Source organism: Lissotriton helveticus, chromosome 6 (assembly GCF_964261635.1).
Source record: "Lissotriton helveticus chromosome 6, aLisHel1.1, whole genome shotgun sequence".
Lineage (NCBI taxonomy): Eukaryota > Metazoa > Chordata > Amphibia > Caudata > Salamandridae > Lissotriton > Lissotriton helveticus.
This window is the reverse complement of record NC_136067.1, coordinates 439,355,873-439,382,472: the sequence shown is the minus strand read 5'-3', so window position 1 is coordinate 439,382,472 and position 26,600 is coordinate 439,355,873. Positions and strand designations below refer to the sequence as shown.

The 26,600-nt window shown below is 41.5% G+C and overlaps 1 protein-coding gene across 1 annotated transcript in view; it reads left to right on the top strand.

The window, feature by feature from the left end:
* SNTG2 (syntrophin gamma 2) overlaps positions 1-26,600 on the top strand; it is a 1,262,328-nt gene that overhangs the window by 659,131 nt on the left and 576,597 nt on the right. The window contains exon 9 of the mRNA XM_078647499.1: positions 2,479-2,606. Coding sequence (XP_078503625.1) covers positions 2,479-2,606 — 128 coding nt within the window. The remainder of the gene's footprint in view (positions 1-2,478; positions 2,607-26,600) is intronic.

The window sequence follows — 26,600 nt, the reverse complement described above, 5'->3', positions numbered from 1 at the left end:
TCATGTGCAACCTTCTAAAATATCAACGTGTACATTTTGCTAATAATGATTGATGTAAAAGCTGGAACATCTTTATAACAAAAATCAATCTTTTGTGCACAACATCATCCTTTGGAAATACAACTAGTTTTTAAGACAGGTTGCATTCAGTTTGAATGCTTCATTTTTATATTTCTGTATAATTTTACTAAACAGAATTTCTAATCAAACGTTAAGTCTTCTTGGTGTAAGTAGAAATCTTCAGCAGAATTATGTGGGAATATTTGTGTAACTTATTATTGGAAAAACATATGATCATTGACAGGTCAACAGTGAAACATTTTATGCATTTTTCAGCAAAACTAGTAAAACTACTATCAAGCAAATTGTAGCTTTAGCCATTTGAGATCCAATACGAATAAACATTGCTGTATACTATAACATTTCAAAAAGAACAATTGATGGACAGAATGCAGAACAATGTCATACATTCACCCCAGTACAGAGATCTGAGCCTACATCCATCGTTTTTGTGCTCACCATGCCATTCCAGTTTGGACCCAGCCATATGCAAATCAGTCTTAACCCTGCGTCCAATGGGAACAGTCAAGCCCGAACTGCCAGGCCAGGTCCTCCCTGTAGTGGAAACAAGCATCCAAGGACAGGTTTCGGGCTTACAGCCCTCATCAGCCAGGATAGCTTTACTCCAGTGGCATGGAGAGCACGGGACAGACGTCTCGGCATACCCGTCCCATTAGGGTGACAAATGCAAAAAGAACAATTGATGGACAGAATTCAGAACAATGTCATACATTCACCCGAGTACAGAGATCTGGGCCTAAAGCCATCGTTTTTTTGCTCACAATGCCATTCCAGTTTGGACCCAGCCATATGCAAATCAGTCTTGACCCTGCGCCCAATGGGAACAGTCCAGCCCGAACTGCCAGGCCAGGTCCATCAATTATTTGTCTTTTGCTTTCTTGCACTAAGTTCACCAGGTATGGCCAGACGTGGGTCCTGGGCTCACTGTGCCACTGGAATCAAGCTATCCTGGCTGATGAGGGGTGAAACCCCAAAACCGGTCCTAGGATGCTTGTTTACGGTCCAGGGAGGACCTAGGTTGGCAGTTCGGGCTGGGACTGTTCCCATGAGGCACAGGCTTAAGACTGATTTGCATGTGGCCAGGTCTAAACTGGGGTGGCATGGTGAGCAAAAGTATGATGGAATTAGCCCAGATCCCTTGACTGGGGTTGAATGTTTTGAGTTGTTCTGCATTCCGTCCATCAAATGTGTGTCTTTTGCTTTCTCGCCCTAAGTGCGCCAGGTATACCCAGACGTGGGTCCTGGGCTCACTGTGCCACTGGAATCAAGCTATCCTGGCTGAAGAGTGGTGAAATCCCGAAACCGGTCCTAGGATGCTTGTTTCTGGTCCAGGGAGGACCTGGCTTGGCAGTACGGGCTGGACTTTTCCCATGAGGCACAGGGTCAAGACTGATTTGCATATGACCAGGTCTAAACTGGGTGGCATGCTGAGCAAAAAAATGAGGGATTTAACTCAAATCTCTTGATTGGGGGTGAATGTTTTAATTTGTTCTGCATTCCGTCCATCAATTGTGTGTCTTTTGTATACTATAACTTTGGCATTTTTAAACGCATTTCATATTTGTTAAAAGCCTGTACGTTAACATTGCACATATATTATAATTATATCATTTTTTATTTTATTAAAACTCGTCTCCAAACATTAAAAGTGTCCATTGGCTCATTTAACAGGTCTACCATTTTGTGGTAATCGGGCTGTCTGAATTAAGTCGATATTTCAAACCCCCTTTTTGCTGGCTTCTGATTGCCATGTAGAAGAATCACATTCTCGCTTGACAAGTCTACACAAAGTCCCAGCGCATCGGGGACATCCCGATTTTCAATACTGGTACTGTGCTGCAACTTTTGGGGTAAATTTCCGATATCGACATTCTGTATCACAACTGGTATGACAGCCAGCAGAATGGAACTCAGTCAGAAGGGTGGGTCCTGGGCTAGAAGTAACGATAACAGCTTCACGTGGTTTAGTCGTGGTGATGTGGAGGGGAAGCTCATAGGAGAGAGGGACACAATGGGTGAATATCGAGGGTGGTGTAAAGAGCAACTACTTCAGGGAAAAAATCCTGCCACAAAGGCAAGGCATCAAATGTAGAAGGCAGCATTTCGTCCAACACTGTAGAAGCTGAGCTGCTGATCGGTAGCGCATGTCTAAAACGCACAGTGTGAGCAATACAATGTATGTAACCTATGCATCCTGGGGCTCCAGGCTGTGTGAATTACAAACACACATCCTGTATGAATTGAGTGTTATTAAAATGTAAAGTCATGTGTCTTTGTGTGACTGCATTTAATGGAGTAGGTTATATATATATATGCATTTATACATATTATATATATATATGAATGACTATACTAACTAGCATGCAGTTCTCAACAAAGATTATGTATCCTGTGCAGGCGCCATCCTCACCTTCTTCACCCTCAACGAATCAAAGCAAATATGAAAAGCGCTGGTTAGACACATTATCTCTTCCGCTATCAATGGCTCGAATTTCAAGGTTCAAGGCTGGGACAGATACATTAAGGTTTGTAAAATGAAAGAAATGTATTGTTTATCTTTCTTGAATGTTACTGGAAGCTGTTGGCTTGTTTATGTGATTACATTTGAAAGATTACACCTGCAATGCTTGTAATTATTCCCAAACATTTTTAAGGTTTGTAAAGAATGGCACGCTTCTCTCTAGACTACAAAATAGCGCCCATTTTGAGCCAGGAGATCAAAACCTATTGCAAATCACAAATATCCGAGCACAGCGACTTATTCTTTTTGGTTGAAAGGACAGCCAATTTGATTTGCTGAAACAACATGTCATTTCAGAACCAGAGTGGCGTTAGTTTGAATAAAAAAGAATGTGGCTTTGTGATATGACGATGCTGCTAACTGCAGCTCATGTGCAGACCCGCTGGCTTGCAGTAATTCATGGACCACTGTCTTGATCTGTCGTGGAAGCAAGACACGAAGCAGAGCATGGACCACTGTCTTGATCTGTCGTGGAAGCAATACACGAAGCAGAGCATGGACCAGTGTATTGTTCTGTTTAGACAGCAGGTTACCTCGCATGTTGTCCGTCATCTTTTCATATGCAGGGTGTTGGTCTGGCTAGAATTTAAGTGATGATTTGAAGGAACAATCCTACCTCAACTCCATACATTGCAGACCATCCAAAACTGATATGTATCCCCCAAGAAGCATCCAAAAACTTTAGAGTGGCACAAACTCTGAGGCTAGTGAGTTCTCCATTTCCTTCTGTTTAGAGAGCAGGTACATTAAGGTTTGCAAAACAGAAGCTATCCACCAGCACCTATCACACCCCTTATTCTTCTTGAAAATTTCAACATAAATCTCAATAAACATCAGAAAACATAATTCTCCTCTCTGATCACTTATTGATTCACTTGTACGTTGCACAAACGCAAAACACAGGCAAACACTTGACTGTAATACCAATCACAATGATGCTCTCGCTTACCATCATTGATCAATAGCCTTCTATCCATGCCATCATACAAATATTGAGAAAAACAAAGCAGTGGAGGCTGGAATGTTGGTCTTGATGTTATCCACTGTTAGTTGCTCAGAGTTGCAACCCAGTCCATCACTTTTTCTCTATGCACCTCGGGCAGGAACAAGAGAAGACATATGCAAATCAACGTTGGTCCTTCTCCACTAGGAGCAGTTCAGCCCGAATTATCCGGCAGGTCTCCACTGACTGGGAATTCAGGCAAATCCAGGCCTAGTTAGGCATCCCCGATGCGCTGTAGCTCGAGTCCAGCGGCACTGTAAACATAGGACCCGCATCTGAGCACCATGCAAATGTCAGCGAGCATCCACTACTGTGCCTCATAACACTACCACCTCTTTGCCCAAAAGGAAACGGTTCCAGATTCGCTCCATGCATTCTATATCAAGCCCACAGTAATCTTAAATCGCTACAATAAACAACTTAATTTGATACAGTCAGCAATACTACTAGAGACACACTGTTTTCTCGTTATTTACATTCTGCCCAAATGCAGATCACAAATAGCATTCATGCACTGAAAACCAAGATGTGTATGCTGTTTCACAGATGGCAAAAAACAAAACTACTGAACACACATAGAAACAAACTCTCATTAGAAACTGCATCAGCTGCCTTAGACACAGCCAAGCCTGGCAATCCTAAAAATCCCTTTAACACTTTACCTAGCACACGCTACTCCAAGGAGGTGTCTATACTCCCCAAATAGTACAATCCGGTGCAGGACCCAACCCATCAAAGCCCATGAACGTCCTTGACAAAAAGAAAGCGCCTCAGAAAAGCCAGCAACAACACGAGAATAAGGGCAAAAGCACAAAGTCCTCCCTCAGCTAGTCACAATAACGAGAACCAGGCAATCAGCAGATCCCCGTAGGACACCCTGCAACCTCAGCCCAACAGAGGAACAGTACCTCCTTACCCATTATTCCCACAAAAAGAAGGGTCCTATAAATCAACTCAATCATCGGGGTCCCTACATTCTGATTCGAGCACAATAGTCATTGCAACTCAGGAGCCAGAAAAGATCTGGCCCCCCCTTGCAGTGACATCAGACAAGGCATGCACCACTTTTGAAGTGACAACAACATCTCATTCTTAGGTCACAGTTCCCCTCACTACAACTAGAGAATCTTCTCCCCTGACAACTAGTTCGGTCACCCCCGAGACTGGTCAAGCCAAGTATCTCCACTCTTTGTTGGGACAGAAAGTTGTTCTCACTCCATCATACCATCAACAAATCTTGTGTCTGGTTTCTGCTCCCCCAACATTTGAGCATCCGCAGCAGCTCAGCCAAACATCCAAGAACCTATGGCCTTGGACCAACCTAGCCCCACCCACTCGCCACAGCTTCAGTCTCCCCCTGAGTCACTCCATCACCTTGTGCAGGGCATCGCCACAACAACAAAAAGACATCACCGATATGGAACTGGCAAGGCTTGTACTGATCCCATGATGCAAGACCAGAGGACAACACAATGTTTTAAACAGAATTGCGATCTAAAAATCTGAGTAGTTCCCTACATAATTTCAAATATTTACAATCAAACCCTATAGAAGGTGTTGAATTCATTCATTGTATTCTAGACAAAGAAATAACGGTAGTCACATGGGTCAATACAACAAAAGCAACCCAGGTGTGGCAGAACAGGGAACACTTCTCTAAATCGGGTAACGCCATAAGAAGGCCCAAGCTAGAGTTTTGCCGCATCCCCCTTCTGCCTGCACCGGGACAACTACCCCAGAGGCCAACACCAGCAAGTGGAGCAGAAAGGGGAGCAACAGGCCCAACAGACCCATGAGTACACAGATCCTCTCTGCAAATATCAAGCACCCAGTAATTTGACACACCAGGAATTTCAATTCATACAAGGAATGTCTTCCTTCAGTAACAGCAGGGTCACCGCTCAATGGCCTCAAAGACAAGAGTGCCCCTGTCATGAACTTCCCCCATTAAAACTGTGTTCCTGGAATGTGAATAGTCTCTGCATCAAGGTAGGAGAGAATGACTTCACTGCTTATCTTCAACACTTTGATATCCTGCTATTGCAGGAAACTTGGTTGTAAACCCTCGACACCACTAACTGGCCACAGAGAATTCCATATTGAAACAACTAAACTAAACCAGGTAGGAAGAGCTATAGGTAGACTCTCTATTTGCATCACAATCCACCTCGGTGGACCCAAGAACTAATTCATCTAGGACTAACATGGGCCCAATTTGTAAACCTATCAGCTCTCCCCTCTACCCAAAATGATTTCAATCTTTTAGTATGCAATTTATATATCCACCCTGGCCACAAGATTAAAGATGAACAAATAAAGTCCTTGATCACTGGACTTCAATCCCTTCAATTCACTTTTCAGCAAGCATACCTGCCACTGCCATGAGTCTTTATTATGCAGCAAATGCAAAATAGAACTCTACTAACCCAAGAGTGCCAAACGCACCCATATCAAAAATTGCCAGCAACATTCTCAAATTATACTAAGACTGACCAAGCCAGAAAATTGTGCATTAGTGCCTTAGAAAGCATTAGTCTTTACACATTAAACGACCACTTCCCCAGGACCAACTAGCAGCTTTCACCAGGCTGTCACACAAAACAAATGCAATCTTGAACTATACATTGGTAGATGCAGAATTATTTCCAGTGGTCATTCATTATGGCATGACTGCTAGGGTTGAGGGCAATCACTTTCCCAAGCAGGTGGATCTATTGCCTTGCCCACCAAGGGCCCCTCTTGCAAGTGACCTGCTAACATTGCCCAGGGACTTTAACCTCATTTGGTCAGGGCCTGCAGTAGAGATGACCATGGACTTTGTAAACGCCCACTTGACAACAGAACAACTAAGCTCCACACATCATACAATGCCGGTACAATTCGAATGGTAGCAGCTTGGTTTACTCCATCACTAATTTTTGAAAAAAGGCAAATAAACAGGGAGATCTGAAAACTTCTGATATCAGAACCTCTGATCAATTAAAACACAAGGAAGAAGCTGGCATCAACAAGGCAAGCTTACAGAAGGCCCATTTGGCTAGCTAAAACATCTCATCAGACAAAAATATGGATACATCTCCTTTACATGAGCAAACTGAAGAGCAGCACATTAGTTTGTGCGGAAATGAAAAAACTTTAAATGGGTGCTATTGCCACCATAATGCTGGCATTTCTGAGGCAGGCATAAAAGGCTGTTTATACCTTCAAAATCCCCAACCATTCTTTGAGGACCTCATTGAAAAAGCCAAGACTCCAAGTGCAACGCTGCTCTACGGAGAACCAACACTAACTCAACCTGCTGGTCCATTGCTGGACAACCTGCAGGTCCAGCTCATCCTTAAGCACATCAGATCTGAAGGGGCGCTGGGCCCAAATGGATTTCCAAATGCTTAACGCTTTATTCAAACAAGATAAACAATTCGGGGCTGCTCACTTAACCTCATTGCTTAATCACGTCTTCCTCACCAATTCCATCCCAACATCCTGGTGAGGTAGTATTCTGAATCCCATTTAAAAATCATGGGCATATTTACAAGTCCATTGCATCTATGGTGCGTCACTTTTTTTGACACACCAGGAGTGCGGTGTGTCTGCCCGAATTTACAAGGCCACATAAAGCCACCCTGCATGGCTTTTCATGGCCTTGTATATATAGCCCTCTTTCACAAATTACTCTACATAAAACGGGCATTTAATGGGTGATGCTGTGGGTGTTTCCACACAATATTCACGGAACCTACTGCATTCACAGATTTACAAGGTTTTGTTAACCAGGGTGTTCCAAAGTCAACTTGTGCCCTGGGCAATCTCCAACTTTTAGCTGACTGATACTGGTGGTAACTGACTGACTGACCCTGGGCTCTGCCTAACGAGGCCCAGGGCCAGTGCTATGCTGAAAGAGACACATTAGAATACAGTTAAAACACTTACATACACTAAGGTACACAATGGTATGGTGGGGCACCCCTGCGATTGGCATTACCTGGCTTATAGCCAGGTTATGCCTGCTGAAGCCTGAGGTCAGTTTAAAAACAGCCAGCACTGCTTTTAAAAAGTAAATTGTGCCCAAACTCGACTTTGGGGTTTGGGAAACTTAGAAATGGATAACCTACAATGTTTTGGCATATTAGGAACCCCCAGGGGGATCAGATCATTATTAAATGAGTTTTATATGCCCTGGGTTTAGTGAAATTTCATATTTCAATTCCCACACGGTGGTACAGTGCTGCTCAAACTCGAATTTGATGCTAGGAGCACTGTGGAGGGAGGATCTGCAATATTTCTACAGATTCAGAACCCCTAAGGTCTCCCTTAGTTGCCCATGGGGTGGGGTTCCTCTAGATATAAGACAAGTACTTATAAAATATGTGTTTGTAAGTTCTGGTGCTGGAAAGATGGCCCAAGTCATTTTTCCCTTTGCAAATCCCCTGTTACATAGGTTAACATGGTAGGACGTTATTGATTAATAACTCTTTAAAAGAGAGGGCTAGAAATGCCATTCAAAGACTTCCCAGAATGGTGTTATTAAATCCAACAATATCATAATGTGGAATTTCTCCTAAAGTGTACATACACAAAGTTATAAGACTTTGTTGTTTGTAAGTCCAAATTCAGCCTTTCAGTTGTCTGCCCTGATTGGTCAGAGTTAAGTGGATCAGCCAGGCTGTCTTGTGGAGGTGATAAAGAGCCCCTGGGGTTAACCAGCTCTGCTGGCAGACCAGTTTGCTGTTCCATAGGAATGCCTGGCCAGGGGCAGAAGTCGTACACCATGTTCTTCAAAGAGGAGTGCAGAGAACAGTGTCATTTACAAATCTGAACTTCTCACTTTAGGCAGATGGTAGGATTAAGGAAGATATGAGCAGATGCAAGGGGGATAGTCTAAGTAAATTAGCCATCCTAGGGGTGTGTTTAGCCAGTTCTTACCTCCTTGCTGGAAAATCAGCCATTATGGATTTGATGCACTCTGTGGCAAAATAATGTCGCACTCTAAAGGATGTGGTCATATATTGGAGGAGTTACCCTGCTCCCATTGGTCAGAAGTGACCTCCTGCTTGACCCAGATAACTTGGAAAAAGTGTCGGAGAGGGGCAGAGCCCTCCTGATATGCTGCTTGGAACTTCCTGAAGCAAGATATTGCCAAGCTGAGAAGTTTTGCAGTGCAAAGATTTAGAAGGCCTGACCTCTGAAAACTGCACCATCTGAAACTACAGCCCTGTGGATCATTTTGCTGGAAAAAGAACTAAAGAGTGGACTCCCTGAAAGCTACAGGTTAAAAGAGCTCATTTGGAACATCACCACCTAAATCCGCACCTTGGAGAACCACCAGTGGATTTGTAAGGGTTTTGACCCAGTGGATTGTGGGAACTGAAGTCCTCAACTTTCAAGGACCATCTTGTCGCTTCCAGATCCTTGAAGTGAGTTTGAGACACTTTGGGACCCCTTGAGGAACTTCAGGAACAAGTTCAAGAAGTTTGGAGAACTTTGAAAAAACCTCCATAGAGGGACCGACTCGATCTGGCCAGCCAGGCCGCCTGCCTTCAACCACTCACCAGATCAGGCTACATGAGTAGCATTGAGAGACCTCGCGAGAAAAAAGCTCCAAAACTATTTCTACGTCTGCTTGTAGAAAGGTGACTTCCATTGTGTGCCGGCCTGGATTCCTGGGTTTCCCCACTGAAGCAAGGGAAGTTGACCGGGAGTTCCTCACAAGTCAATCCGTCGAACACTCACCGAATCCGGACTGGCTGGGAGATTTGAGGGGCCTCGCAGAGAAAAGCTCCAGAAAAGTTTCTAAGTGTGAAGGTAGAAACTGAGACCGGGACCTGCCGCAAGCTGTAGCCACCCAGGGCTCCACCCCGGTTGGCCTTAAACTTTGACTTTGCCCTGGTCTATCGTGTACCACAAAAAAAAGTTGACAATGCTGCCAATATCTTTTTTTTAAAAAGATTTTTATTTGCATCTCATGGGACAAGTACATAATCATTTGATCGAAGAGAACATAATAAATTCACTAGTTTCATCAAAGGAGAGAGCAAAGCAATCATAGTCAGTTTTTCCGCAAAGTTAAACGTATCTCCGAGAAGAAGGCATAACAATAGCAAAAAGGCATAAAGAGAAACAAAGAAAAAGGGAAGTATCATGACATTATCAATCCCCAAATCCTTTCCACTTTCAACTTAGCCTGAATACCCCGTGTTGTAGCTAAAGCAAATTCCATATGATAAATTTCCTTAGCTAGGCTCCACCCTTCCATAACTGTCGGCGGGTTGTGTTGTATCCAAGCCCTTGCTATTACTAATCTCGCGCATGCGAGTACGATATTAAGTAAGTCAATGTTAGTTGTATCCCCCCCGGAATAACCAACAAGCACGTCTACAGGTGTCAAATCAATAGAGCAAGCTAATTTCGTAGATATAACTTCAGTCACATCATTCCAATATTCACCTAATTGTGGGCAGGAAAAAAACATGTGAGTTATGTCCGCTGCACTCATATTGCACTTTGGGCATTTTGTGCGCTCATTGAAATTATTATTGTTTGCCCATCTAAGAATCCTATCTGGTGTATAATATAATTGACATATAGTTTTGAATAATTGTAGTTTTAAATTGGAGGAGTGTATAGATCGGTGGAGGCTGTTTAGTGAAGAAGTATTTAGGTTAGGAGCCACAGCAATTCACAGTTTCCTAGTATATTTTTCAGCAAGTTTTACAGAGTCATCATTTCTATGGCTAATAAAGATTTTATAGCCTAAACTAATCCATGTTTTATCATTTTCTTTATATATACAGTCCCACACATCTGAATCCTGAATTTTCAATAGTCCTAGTTTTCGTACCAGATAGTCTTTTATTTGAAAATATTTAAAACGGGCTTCCTTCGATATGTTATAGCAAGCTTTCAGCTGTTCAAAAGAGCAAAATCCGTTGTGATCAAACAAATCTCCCAAGATTTTAATACCCACTTTTGACCACCTAAGGGTGTAGTGTAGTTCCTATTATCCCAATAGGCTCTGCGCATTGGAATATTATCTTCAATAGTATAGACCTAGGGCAGAGGTTAACTAGGTCTTCTAGCGACGATATTAGACTTAAAGTTTTGTGTTTGCCAGCTAGCTCAGAGTTCACTAGAAACTTTCTCGAATAGGCAAGGAGGATTTTAACCTCCCTGGATAAACAAGAAGGGATTTAGTTTCTGACAACCATAGAACATGACAACTTTGCTCTCCCCTAATCAAGAGTGTATCTCTAGAGTCGTGTGAAAACAATAGACAACTTATTTTACTCAGTCAGTACGTGCGTTCTTAGTTTCACCAGTTTGTAGAGAAATAAGAGATGGGCGTGGTTCAATAAAAGATGTTATTTATTGATCAGTCTCTTTTCTCATACAAGAGAAATGAATCGCTATTATTGCAATACTTGTAGTTAACACCTTGAACGCTATGGGGATTTTTCTCCTGTGCTGGGATTCTACAGATACCACTTTACATGACGAGCTGGGCTCGTCATCAGCGTAGCAGGAGGCTACTGCATGACGAGCCCAGCTCGTCATGAGCGTCGAAGGGGTTAAGTAAAGTGCATACAGTAGAGACAGAATTATAAAATAATACTGTAAAAGCATTGATATGGTTTCTGAGCCATATGATACTTTAAAATGGATAAAATAGATACATACATATATACATTTGACTAATCGTACTCAACTGGTGCTTCTAACCACGCCTACCCAGTGTACCTGACCTAAGCCTAATACGTGGGCGGGAGTAGATAAGTAGCAGTTTAAGTTAAGTTTGTTTTGCCAAGGGACTGATTCGAGAATTCTCTGCAAGGGGTTATTCAGTTCTGTACCTGAGATCTAGAATGATGGAGGGCTGGTATCTCTTATCCCAGGTCTTGATATTCCAGCTGCCTGCGAGGGCTGCTTGGAAGCGCCGGAGCTGGATTTCTCGGCAGGAGAAAGGCAGCGTCTCGTTCTCAGCGCGTCAGGAAGGCGGGGCAGCGTCTGTGGGCTTCGCTCTCTGCTGGGCTCCTCAGCACGTCTCGCTGCTCCGATCTCGTCACCACCGCATGTGTTTGCTTAAGGCAATGTCGGTAATATTTATACCTGAAAGGTGCCGAGATTGACGTAAGGATGGACATATATACGTCAATAAGGATGTCATATGAACGGGCTCGTTCGCACATTCTTTTGCTGAAGTTCTCGGTGAAATCAAAACAATGGCTATGGGAATTTCCCAGGTCGCTGTAGGTTTGATTTGTTTTGAGAACTCCGTATGCCTTATCAGGGGCTGGAGGAATATCGCTTGTCTAATTAGATGGCATGCGTTATGACCTAATCAGATAACGCGCTTCTGTGCCGTGGTGTGGCTTAATCAGATAACGGTTTTTGCACCGTTGGATGGCTGCTAGTTAATTATTAACCAAACCAGGGTCAGGAATAGGGGAATCGATACAGTACCTATAGGAATACATCACACCCACTCCACGTAGACTATGTCCATATTTACAAATCTAGGCATAGTGAATATCAGTAGCGTTTGTGTATACCGTACCACCCCAAAATACATTTATATGCATTCCGAAAATTGGATTTTATAAAATATACGAAACACAATCACATGTACTGTCACGTATACTATAAGCACAAGCAGTCTAATAATGCTACTCATATGTTAAAAATTCAGCATAATCTAAATGCGAAAACCACACATGAAATGGCTCTTAATACAGAAAAAAAAAGTGCGAGACCATTTCATCAAAATCATAAATTTATGTATAACAGTGCTAGCATAGCGAATGTCTTGTGACTACCTAAAAATAGAAATTGAGTTCTCTAAGAATAACGTCTACTTTAAGCAGAAGATAAGTGTCCCAAAAATCGTAAATATTGTGGAATTGGGGAAAAAGTTCTTGCAGTCCGAAAAAAAATTATGAGAAACATTTTTTCATATCGCTTTTCTTCAAAAAGTTGAAGGCCAAATTCAGCATGTAGGGAACTCCAAGTGCTAGTTTGCTCAAAGTTATTCCTGCTGCTCTGGTGAAAACATCATATCATTTAGGCTGTTGAAAAAACTGTCAACAGCTTCTTGCGTAAGTTCCACTAATTCGGAAAAGGTTGTTACCATGCATTCATGAGCCTGAGCATGATTGCCTCCATTGATGTTTGGATCAGCATAGCTGACTGAAGGTCGTACCTGATCGATGCTGCTTTCATCTTGTACTTCACTACCCCTCAATCGTAGTGGTGAAGACTCCACGAATGCCGTCATCAGGATTGGTAGCCGCTGGGGACAGCACAATGCATGAGCCGTTACCGGACCCAACAAGGTATCTGCGTCCATTGGCACATCCGATTGTAGTGCCAGACAGGTGTCCAACACGCATTCTTCGCCGCATAGCAAGCACCTTAATACAGGCATAACACAACTTTGCCACATTGGTCTAAATGAAAGAAACCAAGTCATGTTCTGGTCTCTGAGCCGGGATAGTCCAAGGATTTTAGTTACCCGGTCCCGGTAGCCAATGGCTAGGATCATTTCTTCCCTTGTCGCAGGTGTTTTGTCTGTGACATGGTTTGCCATAGCGAAATAACAGGATCAAAAATAGAATACCCGCTACTAGTCCTAAAAGGAGAGGAAGTCCGCCAAAAATGGAATGGACAAAGTCTGGAAAAATACCCAGGATGGCTTTGAATGGAGTTAAAGCACCCGAAAACACTGCTTTAAATACACTGGAGATACCAGTGGTATCAGAAATATTTAAGATTTCGTTCAGTATTTCTGCGAAATGTATGGGGGAATTAGTTGATAATAATGAATGTATCTCTTCTGTTGTCCTTGCAACTTGGAGATCATACGTTTCTTTTGATGACGTGAGCCTGGTCGGCATCTGTAGGAGCACAGTCTTCATTCTGCTTAAAGTATCTATTCGAATAGAAGCAATTTTCAAATCGGGCCATAACCTTGCCTCCCTGTCTGCAGACTCGCTGGGGAACAATACATGTTCACAGCACATGACCTTCCTAGTCACAGTTATGAGATAAGGTTTTCCGGGCAGCAAACTACAACATCTGCGATCTACTATTAGAATGTAACTCCCGTTCGAGAGTCTCCTAAAGAATGGTTCTATTCGTGTTGCAGGTGTGCCTAGCTGGTAACATGAAAGGTTATTTGAAGTCCCTTCACAGGCTCCGTGCAAACTAATACCCTGACACAGAAGTGTACCGCTCAGTGATCTTGCACAATTATCGCCACTGAGAAACACTTTCTGGCCTTTATTGCTGACACATTCGTGTGTACAGGGCAAGTTCCATATTGACTTAATGTATCCTTTACCCAACCTTTCATACTGGCCTGCCTGTATATATTTTTGGCAGAATTGAAACTGGAAAGTAGTTATCGGAATATTTATTATTCCATGTATTATCCATTCAATGACAAGTCGTTCTGACATTGTCAATGGTAATCTCTCAAGTTTTTCAATGCTCAGAATTGTATAGTCAGCACCCTTCTGTGCCAAACTGATTTGTTTATCAGTGAGGTTAAAGATATTAAATAATGACGTTGTGTTTATTAAACGCCAAGGCACATAGCCAGAACGCAAATTTTGTAACGTCCAGCCAAGCTGTACAATAGAACGCAATTGGGACTGACCGTGTTGTAACATCAGTAAGTCTTGCGATATTATATCGATTGCTGAAGACACAATGCTGTCCAGAGAATATATTCTGGAGGACAGAGTCATTAACCCATTGTCCACCACAGAAAGTGATTTTTCCAAATTAATACGGTCAATTTCCCATATTTTTTCTGCTGTCTCAATTTGAGTTACTTTCCAGACTTCGTTATAAGCTGCATATATAGAGGCCGCTATGAAACGTTTTTGACGCTGTTTGCGTGGTCCCAATATGAAATCACGCAAGTCAGCACCTTCTGTAAGTAAAGTTAGGTGTTGCTTAATTTCAGCCAGTGTGGACGTTTGTAGCCATTGAAGGCAGAGCTTGCCCACGCTGTAGGTGGTTACTATCCCTGGATGTTGTCTTTGGGAATATCTAGGGTCTGGCCTAGTCAATGTGAACCCCTGTTCTTTGTTCAGGAATCTGTCTTGACAGTTATTTGTATCTGTGGGCCAGATCAACCATTTTTTCCATTCAGGATGTGTTCTGTTTTGGTTTAATATATGGTTTACGTCTATCTCAACATCTATAGAGCTATTACTGTTCACTGTTGGCTTTGGAATAGACGGTTTGTTCAAATCTTTGATTTTGGCTAAGCCAAGACAGGTAGTTTGTTGAATAGTGTCATTCAAAAATATAATTTGTTCTGGGATCATGCAGGCTCTAAACAATGATTCTATACCTTGTACTTGCCAATCTCTTGTACCCCAAACAGTTTTTGTTTCAATATTATTGTTCCAGAAATCAAACCCAAATGTATTCATTTGTTCAAAGAATGAATCGGAATATATCAATTTTGTGTTTGTAAGCATGGTCTTCATACCTGTCTTATTTGACAATTTGAAATAAAATGTTTCTGCATTACTTGTGTTAAACCCTGAAGAGTATGAATATTTATCATAAAATGTTTTCGAGCTATCTTTTGGAGGAGTAGCACAATGTTCCCATTGGTTATAATTTAAAACATTTCTAGGTTGAGCAGATTTATGTAGATAATGGTTACCATAATGGTTGTAGCTGAACATCTGATCATAATTAGACGAACCCTGCAAATAATCATGTTCTGTAAATTTAGCAGACATCACAAGATCAGACATCATATCATTAATACTTTCAAAGTCCCAATCATCTGCAAATGAGCTTGGTTTTACAAAGTCACTCAATGAGATCTTGAATTGGTGTGGATACTTCAGGATTTCAACCGGACCATAGATTTCATAATCAGTTTTGTCCCATGCTACACCGCCTGGTATAGGATTGGCTGTGAAGTTTACTGAAGAAAGTTCTCTTTTCTCAATGTGTGAAGATGTGTGTGGTTTAAGGACCAAGTTGATTTTCTGGCTTGCTGTGTCCATTTTAGCATATTTCCCTTCAATGAAATGTCCCAAACATAGTACTAAGATGAGCCAAAGAATGAGGATAAATGCACCGAAGGCCACCCAAAATTCAATCCATGGAGAGATCAGATAGGTTTCTTTCAGCTGTTGAAAAAATTCCTTAGCTTTGTCTTTAAAAGTTTTTGTTGATGGCTGTTTCTTTGCTTCACTCAGGTCTTCAGATGAATCATCGAAGTTGATGAAGTAGCCGGATGCTGTTCTGTCAATTGTTCCAATTGTTTTTGGATTTTGCTTTGTTTCATTAGCAAAGTCTGCAGTTACATCATCATAGGTTGTTGTTTCTTGATGAAAAGTTTTAATTTGGGTTTTAAGAGGTTCAAGTTCCATTGCTTTGTTGCATAGTCCTTGGTGATTCCCTGTAGATTTTCCAAATGTGATCAGTCTTCCAGTTTGAGCCTCTGTATTCGTAGCAAACATTGGTGTTCTGCTACTTCTTGGGAGTCCACTTGGCCTACTGTTTGTTATCGGCCACATGATTGTGGTTTAACCAGGTCGATGGATACAACTCGGTTCTCCTTTTTACCAGCAAGGGGCGGTAGTACTACTGATCTTGTCCCGTTGACAGACAAGACAGGAACTGCTTTTCTGTAAGAAGGCCCAAATTCCTTCTTTACCGCGATCTTCTCTCTGACTAGATCCCCGACTTTTGGAATCCAGACAGGCCTTGCTGGGACAGGTGGTTTCTCTTCAGTGGTTGTTGGCTGTTGTTTCAGTTTTATGTTGCTCAGGTCTTTTCTTGTTTCATTTAAGTCCTGTAAAATAGCCAAACGATCTTTGATATCAAAGCTTTTGTCTTTAACCACTGAAGTCTGACTATCAAGATCTTGGATCATCATTCTAGTCCCGAACAATAGTTCGTACGGACTGAACCCTTTCAGAGAATTCCTTGGCAGGTTATTTAGACTACGTTGGACACTTATTAGATGTTTGACCCACCCAGCACCCGAACCTAATACCTTTTCCGTTATAGATTGCTTTATGTCTTGGTTTTTTCTTTACACCATCCCGTATCCCTCAGGAAGGAAGTGAGAAGAGTCCCGCTATGCTATGCTCATTTGGCCATGCTTCCCCATAAGCTTGAAGGCTAAAAGGAATACATTAGTCAAAACGTAGCATGCTCCTAGCGTATATGCCATTATAGACTCGCAAATCCTTTTATAACAGTCCAGACGTCAGCCGAGCGCTGGGGTCTACATTATAAGTGAAAATTAGTCTTTTTATGTTAATATAACGCTTTTTTTTTTTTTTTTTTCATGATGGGGGCTTTCTTATTGTTGTTGTTCATCTGGAGTGAAATGCCATGGCAATAGTACTCCCCGCTTTCCACTGCGATCTCTATTGCAGTCTGGGCAGTTTTTTACAAAAATGTGATGATGCAGGCTCATGCCTGGCCACCAGTACACTGATTGTAATTCTTCGAGAGAATCTTTTAGCTTAAGGTGTCTGAGACCCTCACCCATATGTGCGTCTGCTATTAACAAGCCTCTCCTGTCCGTGTTTGGAATCACTCTATCCCCCACTCCAGGGATTCGAGCAAAAGGGACTGAGTTTGCATCGATTATGTATGTATAATTGAGTGGATAATTGATCGGTAGCGCCGAGCAGTCGCCTTTTGATGACGTTTTCACCGCCAGCACAGTTTCACCGTCAATGTGTTTTACTGTACGCTTTTTTGTAGCTACGGAAGCCGGTTTAGTTGCTACCGCTGTGGCTGTCTCAGCCAATGAATTCCCTGCAACGTGAACGCCATCACGATGATGACTCAGTGAATGTAACACGTGAGTTTTTGGTAGTTCTTTCTGTAAAAGAACTACTTGTTTCCAAAGCACTTTTTGCTTTATTGTTGCACCTCTGTCATCTTTGTAACCGTTTTGAATCCATTTCTGTAAATCGTTATTGTATGATTTGACGCAGTAATACGAATCGCACACAATAAGTGTCGGGAATTCGCGATCGGCATTATCTAGCGCCATTTTTAACGCTATTATTTCAGTTTGTTGTTCTGAATTATTTTCCACTGAGTGTGTTTTTGTAAGTAGAGGTCTTAATTTACCTCCGCGCCACACTTCTTTTACAATTTCGCATGTGGCCTTGTAAGCCAGCTCTCCCCAAACTGAGGGTTGAGCATGCCCGTCTGTATGTATTACACAGGCGTACTGTCGTAAAGGCAGAATGTCGATTGGCAGAGGGTATTCTTTCTCATATTCTAGATATTTTAATTCTTTCATTTCCGGGTCAAAATAGTATTTTACTTTGTCTGTAGCAACAGAATTTACCCATTGTATCCATTCTGGATTTAGTGCAGTTGTCGGTAAATTACATGGTGTTGTTAATGCCTCAAAAGCTGATTCTGCTGTTCTGACTGTAACCTGTCTACCGTCTGCTTGGTATTTTTCTTATTCCACAGCTGTTTGAACCGCATGAACAATGTTTTCCTTAATGCTGAAACTTTTTTCAGCTTCTGTGTACAAATGTGATTTGTATGCTATTGGTACCTTCTCTCCCTCATTAGAGGTCAGGTATGTGAATCCGCATCTTCCTGGGATGACTCGAATCACAAGGTTGCGTGTGTTGTCACGTGTTTGTAATTTTGTTTTAATTAACATGTCTGTTTGTAAAGATCTCAAAATTTCTGTGTGTTTTTGAGTCCAATTGATTCTTTTAAAATCTGGTTTTATTAGATCATAAAGGGGTTTGACCCTTTCTGCATAATTTATAATATAAGTTCTTCCGAAATTCAGGAAGCCTAGAATTGATTGTAGGTTTTTTAGTGTTCTGGGTGCTTGGATTACAGCACATTTCTCTAGGAAATTGTCAGCCAGGCTTTTGCCTTCACTTGATAGTTCATATCCTAAAAACAGGACTGTTAGATGGGCAATTTTTGACTTTTTAAAGTTAAATTTGTAACCCTCTGCTGCGAACCCAAGTATTATGGTGTTCACTCTCTTCAAGTGAGTATCCAAGTCATCGTCTGTTAGATAGATGTCGTCGACATAAGATAATGCCTCGTCATCATAGGTTTGTAGTAACTCTGTTACCCTCGCTGAGAATAACCCTGGGCTGTTCTTGAACCCCTGGGGCAAACGACAGAAATTCTTTTGCGTGCCATTTATTGAGAACGCCGTCAAATATCTGCTCTCTGGTGCTATATTTTGACAAAAGAAACCATTAGAAATGTCTAAGGTTGTTTTGTATTTTTTGCGCACTATGTTATTCATTAGTGCAGCACTGTGCAAGTTTTGTACTGCAAATGTTTTGCAACATGAGTTAAGGTGTCTGTAGTCCAAAACAAGACAATATGAATTGTCTGGCTTGGAGACAGGAAACAAAGGGTTGTTCATTTGTGAGGTGCAGGTTTCAATTACCCCCTGGTATTCAAGTTGATCTAGGATTTCTTTTACCTGTTGTTTAGCTTCTTGCTTAATCGGGTACTGCCTCTGTGCAGTAGGTTGTGATTTTAACTGGATTTTGTGAGGAGGAGAGTCCTCATCCCATCCCACATGATTTTTATATAAGGCAGGGGCTTGAGCTACTGCCCACTTTCTTGCAAGTGTATATTTTCTATGAATTGGAATATGGTTTGAGAAGGCAGGCATAATTATTTCTTCGCCATGTGGGCACTCCCTGACAAACTCTGGAGGCCAGTCTTGTTCAGCTAGAAGGATGTCATAGCCCTTGGACAGATTATCCCAAAATAGTCCCCTTATTTTTCTAGTCTTATCCCCCTCTATACGCAATGTTATTTCATATATTTTATGAGGTTTGCTAACTCTGGTATCTGCAGTTTCCACCTGAATGTATTCATTCGTGTCCACTGTCTCCAGATGATTCATAAGGACTTTGCGAGCTATGCTCACTTCTGCTGCGCTGTCTAGCATTGTCTGAGCCCATTCTCCGTTTTGCAGCTGTGTCCTCAGTATTCGCGGCATTGTTGATTACTTTAATACTGGCTACCTTCTTTTTTGGAAAGTGTAATTTTTTATTCAGATGAGCAGGTTCTTTGTCTTTGGACTTGACGTGCTCTTCCCTTTGTTCTGATCGTCCTCTTCTTTCCGATTTCTGCGAGGAAGTCTGAAAAGATTGAGAGGGACATGTATTAATATCTTGATATCTATCAGGTTTCTTTATATTATCCCTATTTCTACGGTTGTATTTTTTCACAGAGGGCTCCCGTTGGGGAGACTTGCGTCCTTGGTCGGGAGATCTTTCTCTCCGCCAAGGAGACCTTCCTCTGGACTGGAATCTTTTTTCTTTAGGATTGGATTGCTTATTTCCATCCCAGCTCTTTTTTTGAGTGTTTAAATTATTTTTTATAAATACTTTTTCAGGACTTTCAACTAGTTGGGGTTTCACTGGTATTCCACCCAAACTATCTCTTCCTAGTTCTTCATAGGATTTTTCTATGATTCTGGCAATTTCCGATGGTTGGTCTGCTATATTTGTCTCTTTTAACCTCTGGCGAATCGCCACATTTGCTGCTTCTCCCTTTATGTTGGCTAATAATATTGCAGAGACCTGCTTGAAGTCTTTCAGTAGTTTCATACCGAGAGTTAAAGCGGGTTCTGGACCGTATTCATCTTGAATCTGTTTTAGCACATCTGGTATTACTGACATGGATGGTACACCATATGTTTTTGTGTAAATGGAAGCAAAGACTGTTCCCCAAGTGTCACAATCCTCCACATGTGGTGCGATTCCCATTGGAAGACAGATAGTCAGAATCCTATGTTTCTCAACAGGGGTGGTATCTGGAAACACCGCCTCTATTTGAGTTATTTTTTGTGCTAGACAGAAAGGAATTTGTTCCCGTTTTGCGGGTACCTTACCTAGACAGGACTGTATGTTCTGTGGTGTAATTTTATTTGTGTTCCCCTGATGACTGGTCAGCTGTGGAATTTTAATTGCTGGTTGGATTGTTGAAGTCCGCATTACATATTGGACTAATTGTCTATGTATTTTTATTAATTGTTTTAGCTGTGCTAAAAGTTCTGGTGCAGGCATTTCTTCAATGTCTGGATGTGGTGTGTATCCGGCTAGGACCGGCCACGTTGCTCCTGGTCTACCTAGTGGACCGAGCCTGGTGATGTGATTATTATGTTTTAGGGCGCCATTAAACAAGAGCAGATGCTCTTGGAATTTGAGTGGTATTTCCACCTCCTCGAAAGGAGTGTACTCACTAGGAGGTTCCTCTATTTTGTAATAGTGGAAGTCCTTTGTTACAGCGTTTGCTGCTGGAAAGTTTATCCATGAATAGAATACCTCTGTCTGCCGATATTCGTGTGCCTCAATTACGAATATGACTGTACCACCTCTTGGTGTCAGTCCATTTTCTATAAGTTTTAAAGTTATAGATTTCCTTATGTTGACCAGGATGAGTATTGCATCTGGGTCATTTTCCAGCAGAGTATTGTCTGCTGCTATTAGTTCAGCTGCTAGTCTAGCTGTCTCTCTTTCTTCTTCAGTGTTTGACATTTTACTGACATGAAGGTTATTCTGTTTGTTTGCAGATCAAGTTTCCACGGAATATACAGATTAGATGCACAATATTTTGGAACAGTGTATCCTTCAACGTTGAATAAACCAAGAACCATACATAGGAGTCTCCTCCTGCGAGGTTTGGCGGATATGACCTTTCACCCACTCCAGACGTCTTTGGAGTATTATGGGAAGAAAGGGGTCTGTGTGACAAAGCACGACTGAGTTACTCTAATGTCTTGCGTTAGTTTTATCGCCTATCCAAACGTTTGGGCGCCATGTAGTGTAGTTCCTATTATCCCAATAGGCTCTGCGCATTGGAATAATATCTTCAATAGTATAGACCTAGGGCAGAGGTTAACTAGGTCTTCTACCGACTATATTAGACTTAAAGTTTTATGTTTGCCAGCTAGCTCAGAGTTCACTAGAAACTTTCTCGAATAGGCAAGGAGGATTTTAACCTCCCTGGATAGACAAGAAGGGATTTCGTTTCTGACAACCATAGAACATGACAACTTTGCTCTCCCCTAATCAAGAGTATATCTCTAGAGTCGTGTGAAAACAATAGACAACTTATTTTACTCAGTCAGTACGTGCATTCTTAGTTTCACCAGTTTGTAGAGAAATAAGAGATGGGCGTGGTTCAATAAAAGATGTTATTTATTGATCAGTCTCTTTTCTCATACAAGAGAAATGAATCTCTATTATTGCAATACTTGTAGTTAAGTAAAGTGCATACAGTAGAGACAGAATTATAAAATAATACTGTAAAAGCATTGATATGGTTTCTGAGCCATATGATACTTTAAAATGGATAAAATTGATACATACATATATACATTTGACTAATCGTACTCAACTGGTGCTTCTAACCACGCCTACCCCAGTGTACCTGACCTAAGCCTAGTACGTGGGCGGGAGTAGATAAGTAGCAGTTTAAGTTAAGTTTGTTTTGCCAAGGGACTGATTCGAGAATTCTCTGCAAGGGGTTATTCAGTTCTGTACCTGAGATCTAGAATGATGGAGGGCTGGTATCTCTTATCCCAGGTCTTGATATTCCAGCTGCCTGCGAGGGCTGCTTGGAAGCGCCGGAGCTGGATTTCTCGGCAGGAGAAAGGCAGCGTCTCGTTCTCAGCGCGTCAGGAAGGCGGGGCAGCGTCTGTGGGCTTCGCTCTCTGCTGGGCTCCTCAGCACGTCTCGCTGCTCCGATCTCGTCACCACCGCATGTGTTTGCTTAAGGCAATGTCGGTAATATTTATACCTGAAAGGTGCCGAGATTGACGTAAGGATGGACATATATACGTCAATAAGGATGTCATATGAACGGGCTCGTTCGCACATTCTTTTGCTGAAGTTCTCGGTGAAATCAAAACAATGGCTATGGGAATTTCCCAGGTCGCTGTAGGTTTGATTTGTTTTGAGAACTCCGTATGCCTTATCAGGGGCTGGAGGAATATCGCTTGTCTAATTAGATGGCATGCGTTATGACCTAATCAGATAACGCGCTTCTGTGCCGTGGTGTGGCTTAATCAGATAACGGTTTTTGCACCGTTGGATGGCTGCTAGTTAATTATTAACCAAACCAGGGTCAGGAATAGGGGAATCGATACAGTACCTATAGGAATACATCACAAGGGCCCATAGATCATGGAATATTTCAGGTAAGCCCGGGTTAAACCACAGTGGGGTTTTATGATGAAGGTTAGAAGTCTTGCATTTGACCAAAATGGGACGCCAAATGTTAACCAGATCTCGTATAGTCTTGAATTTAACGCGTTTAAAGTAATTGGGGTCGTTTATTTTGTAGAGGAACATATTTACATCCTCCCCTAACACAAATTTGTGGAAAAACATACTTTTATCTGGAATTATTAGGCTTTGGAAGCGGGTCAAGAAAGCAGCCAAATAGTAAGCTTTTATATCCGGTAGGCCTAGTCCTCCTTGGATAAATGGAAGTTTAAGGAGTGAGACAGTGCGGCGGGCTTTCTTATACCCCCAGATGAAACTGCTGATAATTCCGTCCAGTCTATTAAAATAGGAATTATTTATACGTAAAGGAATTGAGCGAAAAAGATATACTTAGGTAGTATTTTCATTTTTACTAAATTAATTCGGCCTATAATACTTAATGGTAGTTTATGCCATTTCTTGAATAATATACCTGTTTCCTTTAATAGAGGCTCATATGTTTAACGCCAATATTAAATTAACATCTGATGAAATCTTTACCCCCAGGTATGTAGCCAGATCACATACCCATTGTAGTGGATTTGATGGTCTATAGTTCATAACAATTTGAGTCTTAGTACTATTTAATCTATATCCAGATACTGAGCCAAAATCCCCCGCTTCTATTATAATACCCTTTAACGCTTCTTCGACATCGTTGGAGTATATCGCTATATCGTCCGCGTATACAGTTATTTTGAGTAATTCTGCTCCATTAACAAAAGGGGAAATCTGATCCCTACCTTGTAGTGCGATCAGAAATAATTCCATTATAAGGGCAAATAGTAAAGGGGATAGAGGACACCCTTGTCTGGTCCCCCGTTCAATCGGAAAGGTAGAAGAGCATTTGCCCATATAGCAAACTTTACCAGTGGGTTTATCATACAGTGCCTGAATCCAGTTCAAGAATTGACCCTTTATACCAAAAGCAAATAATGTGGCCCAATAGAAAGTCCCACCCCACTTGGTCAAATGCCTTTTCTGCATCTAATAATATCATACCGAGTGGGGTTGACTTAATCTGCGCCACATCGAAAGCCATAATAGCCATATTAATATGAGCCGTTGTGTCCCTTTTAGGGATGAAGCCGTGTTGTTGAGGTGATACCATTTGTGCCATTAATGGTGCTAGCCTAGTAGACAGTTATTTTTGCGAATATTTTAGCGTCGCTATTTATGAGGTATATAGGTCTATAGGACCCTCTTTCAACAGCTGGTTTGCCTTTTTTTAGGAAAAAAATAATTTGTGTTAAGTTCCATGACCTGGGTGCTTGCTCCCCTTTCCCAATAGCCTGTATCACTATAGACAAGAGTGGTATTAATTCCTCCGCGCATGTTTTAAATAGCTCTATGGGAATCGAGTCTTCCCCTGTGGCTTTCCCTGATGCCAGAGAGTAAATGGCTGTTCTAATTTCTGTCGGTGTAATGTCCCAAACTAATTGATCAGATTGCTCCGGGTCAATAGGTAAGACTTTATTTAAGTTTAGATAGTTCTTAATTTTGTCAATATCCACCTCGTTCTCCGGGGTATACAGCTCCTGGTAGTATTGTGCAAATTGGTTTAAAATAGCCTTTGTGTCTTGAAAGATTTGATTATTGGCCCCCTTAATTTCTTTAACGGCTGTCTGTGCTCGATTCTCGGCCACTCTATATGCTAATATTTTCCCTATCTGTTCCCCACCTTCATATTGGCTTAGTTGGTATTTCTTGATTTTAATTATGCTTTTTTCCCTAAAAACCTTTTTTAAAGCTGATTTTAGATCAACTAGTTTAAGACGTAATGCCTTCTCGTCATCTCCTTTTATAAGCGCTTCAGACAGTAAGTTTTCCATATTAAGTATATCCATTGTCATTTTCTCATCTTGATTCCTACGTTCCTTATTTTGTTGCAATATATACTGCTGGGAAAACCCACGGATGCTGACTTTACATGTATCCCATACTATCCTTGGTGCTGCAGAGTGGATATTGCATTCTACAAACTCCTTTATATGTTCTTTTAATTGGCCTAAAAAGATGGTATCTGAAAACAGATATCTAGGGAAAGAGAACGCACGTGGAGCTTGTCTTTCCGTTGTTATCTCAAATGTCAGTATAATAGGGTTATGATCGGAAGTGACTCTAGGGCAAATTGCCATAGTGCCATTTTCAAGGATAGAATCGGAGACCCAAACCATGTCTATGCGTGAGCATAGCTTGTGTGCGGCAGAGTAGTACATGTAGCCTGCTACATTGGGGTATAGATATCTCCAAGCATCCTTGATTAGATGAGTTGCTGCTAGATCTAAAATTGCAGCCCTAGTCTTCCGCATCCTTTGAAAAGATCCCCTTCTGGTTGTATCTAGGTTATAGCCCATAATGCAGTTAAAGTCTCCGAGCATAATGAGTTCCCCTTCCCACCCAAACAGTTCCAAATTAATTTGATGAATAATCCGGGGTTCGTCCACATTAGAAGCATAAACACCACAAATAATATATTTAAAACCTTCAATTATTACTTGAACCAATGCCCATCTCCTAGCTTTATCAGTCAGTGACTTAATTACCTCTACTCTAAGTTGTTTATGTCTTAGAATTGCAACGCCCCGAATAAAAGCATTAAAGTTCGTAGATACTAGGACCACATAGCCAAGCTGTTCAAGTAGTTTCCTATCTTTGTATGCTATGTGAGTCTCAGTTAGTACTATAATTTGAGGGTTATACATTTTGAGCTCTTCAAACACAAGGTTCTGTTTAATTTTACTATTTAAACCAGATACGTTCCACGTTAAGCATTTTAATTGAAACATTTAAAATAATAGATTTTACTATCCTTGATTACAAAGTATTCTAGTGTTTTCTCTTTACTACCCCCTTCACTTATCTCACCTGAATTTGTAATATACCAAGTGTACCCAAAAATATAATCTTTGCTAATCTTCCAGACCAATATTTTTATCAGTTTACTTGCCCTCGAGATGCTTTTTTCCCCCTGAGCGACAACCCCCCACCACCCCTTACTAACCCCACCCCCTCCCCTTCTGTTTCTTCCTGCAGGCCCCCCCTTTCTCCTTGCTGCCGTTGTAATGGCAGCATGCGCAGAGTCGTAGCGCAGAGGATCCGGTACTATGACCAAGCTAAGTAACCTGTACTATCCCGCAGTCATTAAGGAGAGATAAAAAAGAGGGAAGAAAAAAAAACATAGGCAATATTGAATCAATGAGCAATCAATAAGCAATATTGAATCAACCTAAGCTGCAAATTAAGTAAGAAGACAAATAGGTGAATTCAGAAAAGTTCAGTGATTCAATAATTCATCGCGATATAACCAAAAGCTTCAGTGGCAATGGACTATGCAGTTTCAGCTACAGTATCAATATCAATATCAATGTTTAGGTCCATGTCCACTTTTCTCCACTTTCCATTTGCCTACAATGTGCTGCACCTCTTTTGCTTCAGAAAAATAATATGTTCGACCATTCTTTAGAACTTTTAGTTTAGCCGGTTCTTGCAGAAATGCCTGACCGCCCAATTCTTTTATCGGGTCGATAAATTGTCGTAACTGCCAGCGCCGATCCATAGTTAGCGTACTTAGATCAGATCTAACAAAAAAAGTAATTGAATCCCTGGTCACTGGAGTATTTGGTCTTGCCTTTAATGAGATCGCTTGTCGTAGTAAAAAGTTACCGATGTAGATCAGAATAGGTCGTGGGTATTGATTATTTTTGTTCCTTTGAACCAG